The sequence below is a fragment of the Mirounga leonina genome, unplaced genomic scaffold (genome assembly GCF_011800145.1).
Source record: "Mirounga leonina isolate KUSES-001 unplaced genomic scaffold, KU_Mleo_1.0 Mir_150, whole genome shotgun sequence".
Lineage (NCBI taxonomy): Eukaryota > Metazoa > Chordata > Mammalia > Carnivora > Phocidae > Mirounga > Mirounga leonina.
The window spans coordinates 5,384,148-5,388,501 of NW_023270374.1; the positions used below are offsets into that span (position 1 = coordinate 5,384,148).

Below are 4,354 nucleotides of genomic sequence, written 5' to 3' on the forward strand. Positions count from 1 at the left end.
CCCTTCTCCCCCTCTAGCTCTCCCCCCTCCCCGCAGGCCAACGTGTGTTATTTTATTTGTCTAGAGAGAGCCTATTTGTTCAGTGATGTGTGGCCTCCTGGCCGCCGGCTTTAATGGGGAATGCGGAGGCTTGGTTTCTGTGAGCATTAGCATACAGCTGCCGGCTCGCTGCCCCGGCCGGCGCTCGCCGCATCCCAGCCTTATCATCACCTCTTCTCTCAACCAGAAAACAATCAACAGCTCCTCACAAGCGGCCACTTTCAAGCCCCTCTCCCTGCTTCTTGGCTAGCGCTCCCTCACCCGGTGCGGGGTGCACTCTCTCTCCCTCCCTCTCTCTCTCTCTCATACACACACACTCTTCTAAGGGTAAATATTGACTGGCTGGCTTTACATTTTCTCCTCCATGCAGTGCTCCCTTTCCTCTATCAGCTTGTCTTTTATTTTTCTTTGGCCTTCCTGTGATATTTGGGTGTCATACAAGAGCCATTTGGGGAAAGGGAGTGGGTATACTCTATCACACACCCACATACCAGCATTAGAGGCCTCTGTGAAGCATATAGTCAGGTGCATGTGATTGGCGGGAACAAAACTTGGGGAAATTAACTTTGGTGTTTTCTTGTCACTGTGCCTTGTTCAAAACTATAGAATTCCAAGATCAGCCTTTGAGCCCAAGATGTCCCCAGCTCAACAGCAAATGCTGAAATAGGCAGGGACTTCATGCATTCATCTGTCTCTACAGAATCTATGCCTGAGCATGCACAGAGAAGTCCAAATATTGTTCTCTTTGAGGCCCTTTCTTTGGCCAGGCTTTATCATCAGTGAGGAGTAAATATTCTCTCGAAGCCCTTAACACAGCCAATGTCAAGCCCAAATCAATGACCCTTGGGTTCTTCTCTTACTCTTAGAAAAGTTGTCCCTGGGTGGTAAAATGCTGAAGTCCACACAGAGATGCTGAAGTTCCTGCCCAGACCCAAGAAATTACTCACTTAGTGAATATGGGATGACAATGAGAATGACCCCATCAGACATTTTGTAGACTAAAACCCATTCTGCACAGTTTTCAAATCCCAGCCTACTTTTTAAAAAGCAGCAAAGAAAAACTTACTATCACATGAATGCATGATTCCATTTTAAGGTCGGCATTGTCATGTGGGGTTGCATTTGTGTGACTAGAAGGCTTTTAATGGTAATACTTGATCACAGAAATCCTAACTGTTGATCCTTTGAGGTGGTTCTGTTAGTCTCCACCCAAGGGTCCCAGGGCCTGTCACAGAAACTCGCTCCTTTTGCTGATGAATTTGACCCAGGACCTCTCAGGGGAAGGGGGCAAAAGGGTGGGGGATAGATCCTCAAGCTGCCTTATTCGCCAGCCCTGAAATATGGTTCCACGTGTGTTGGTTTGCAGTTTGAAGAGCCAACCAGTAGGGATTGTTCTCCAAGTTACACAGTTTGTAGCATGTGGCTGAAGCTGGGCCTCCCTCTAAATGACCCATGCACATTTGTGTAAAACATACATGTGAAGGATTAGTGGACCGTATTGCTTGCTTTTGCCTGCCTCAGAAAAACCAAACCTAGCGTTCTGGAACAATTTTCTTTTTGATAAGGGGTATATAATTCTGTAACACCAACTATGATTTTCCATCCTAATAGCTGTGTGACCCTTGTAATTGTGCCGACTTTGGCCTAATGTTAACATAAATGCAAAAAAAAATTGAAAAACTAGAATTGCATCCATGAAAAACAATTTTAAGCCCTGCTGATCAAAAATTCAGTCGTGAATTGTGTCACGCCATCTATTAAAAGAGATCCAAATAAACGAAAACTATTGTTGTTCCTGCATCCATACGTTTTCTAGTGAGCACTAAATTTGCTTTATTTATAAGAAAAAGGGTTTCTGAGCCATATTACAGGTGACATGTACCAGAGGCCCCATGCAAAGCAACAGTGTGAAGGGTCAAAGGAAAGGAACTACATTGATTTCCCACTACTATTTTCTCATCTAAAACCTGCATGTGAGCCTGTGTGATCTTTGAGTTTTTGTTCTTATAACCTACAACGTTACAATACAGAAATTGTAATAACAGCTGCCTCATTTTCAAAGTTCACGTCAACAGTTCTTATGTTGTTGGATTACAGGGCTAATTCCTCATCGTCTGTTTCACCGATTTTCCATACTGGGCACATGGTTTTCTTTTTTCTCACCCAGGAGTATTACTGGGTAAACAGGTGAAGAACTGAGAAAATTGGCGGCAGAGCATTTCAGGAAATCTATCAGAATCACACCCAACGTAAAAACGAGTCTTACACAGTGCATCCCATTTTATTGCTGAAATGGATTATTCTGCCCTGGAACATGCCTGGCGTTCAGAAGCGTCTCCCTGCCCCAGAATAGAGACCCACGGCCGTGCGCCACCTACTGGGACGATAGAAAACTACAGACGTTCGTGGAAGTGGAAAGGACGTCCCAAAACCACGATGGTGCTCGGTTGTCAAGCCAGGCTTCAGAGAGGTTTCCTATTTATACGAGCACGTCCCCGAACTCCACGTGTGAACACAATAAAGTGGAGGCCGTGGCCACAACTAAATGATGCCTGGCCACGCGTACATGGGCAGGTGGTAGTGATTATAGTGCAGGTAGTCAAGAATGCTCTTCTCCACCAGCGACTTGTAGATGGTTTCCTGGTAGACTCTTTTGAGATATTTCCGGGGCTTCTCCTTCAGGTTAATTTCCTCATCTTCTATCTGCCGGGCTAACTGTTCTATGGAAGGAAGTTCTTCCTCCTGGAAAATACAGGAAGAGGCCAGATAACAGAAATTACTCGGACAATAAGAGGGCAGTTTCACTAAAATTAAAAAGAGTGCTCACCTTCCCAAGGATGGTCTTTTCCCCCCTAGCTTTTTAAATTTTTTATTTTTAATTGTGGCAAAATGCACATAAGATTTACCGCTTTAACCATTTTTTAAAAATATAAAGGATAATTTATTTAAATCGAAACTCAGGACACATATATAAGAATGAATACAGAACTGTGCCATGTAATTCTACTTTCTGTGTGTGAGTTTACTACTCTGGGTACTTCATATAAGTGGGATCAAACAGCATTTGTTTTCTTGTGACTGGCCTACTTCACTTGGTGTTATGTTCTCAAGGTTCAGCAAGAATAGTAATTTTAAGTTCTTAATACTCGGATAAAAATTATCTGTAGCTCACACTTGTTTTAAAAATAAGAAAGGAAGTTATTAAACACTTTTACATGAAAACTTCTAGATGTTTCACGTGGTTACAGTCCTGTCAAGAAATAGGATTTAAAAACCCTTAAATTCTTAGTAAGTCAAATTTCATCGACATCTTTAAAGATAAGGCTCAGAGAGAATAGTTATTGAAAGTTGAGATATGCTGGGCATATCTGTAATATAGCAGGGGTTTTCCCAACATTTCATTATAAAAATATTCAAACAGAGGCAAGTGGACTGAATTGTACAATTAGCACCAGTGCGCACACACCACTGGGTTCCACGGCTAACATTTTACTCTATTTGCTTCATCAGACACCTGCCCATTGATAGGAGGTTGTTATGCACGTCACCAAGGTTTGAGCTGAGTGCGTTCTGAACGCCACAGTCATTCCAAAATCCCCAAACAGAAGAGTCACAGGGACTTTGATGGTATATTTACCTGAACTTCCAAAAGTTTTTATTTTGAACAGGAAAAAAGTAGATGACTTGCAGAGTTCCAATGGATCATTAATTTATTAATAGTAAGAATTTTATAGATAGGAAAATAGGCTTAACCGATATGGAAGCATAACAGAATTATCATTTGATTATTTAAGTGAGACACTACCAGGTGTTGGAGATTACACACACTTCACTTGGAAGAACAGTCAGTAGGGCTCAGAGGACTTCAGATTTGTATCAGCTCCACAAAACAGTGACAGAGAAAAAGGCACCCGATGCCCAGGACTTCATATTAGAGGTGCTGAAACATTTGAGTGCTGCTAGCATGTCCCCAAGCGTATATTCCACAAGATTCCTTAGTTTTTCAGAGAATTATATCAAGCAAAAATGACTTTACAAAAATTGTAGAAGATTTGGGGCTCATGATGTATGGAACTGTTCTGACAATGGGATAAATACTATAAAATCACAAAATGGAGCTTTTATCTAAGACAAATACTGCTCTAGATTGTAAACAGATTTTTGTGCATTTGTCTTTCATAGTGTGTCCTCTCTGTATGACCATCTCCCCCTCATGTGACCATCTCCCCTCTCACTGTGACCATCTCCCTCCCTCAGTGTGACCATCTCCCCCTCATGTGACCATCTCCCCTCTCAGTGTGACCATCTCCCCCTC

The 4,354-nt window shown here is 42.4% G+C and overlaps 1 protein-coding gene across 1 annotated transcript in view; it reads right to left on the reverse strand.

Annotated features, from left to right (window-relative positions):
* Positions 1-2,580: 2,580 nt before the first annotated feature.
* The window catches only part of CFAP61 (cilia and flagella associated protein 61), a 296,310-nt gene continuing 294,536 nt past the window's right edge, over positions 2,581-4,354 (reverse strand). The window contains exon 25 of the mRNA XM_035006518.1: positions 2,581-2,781. Within this exon, the coding sequence (XP_034862409.1) occupies positions 2,581-2,781 (201 nt within the window). The remainder of the gene's footprint in view (positions 2,782-4,354) is intronic.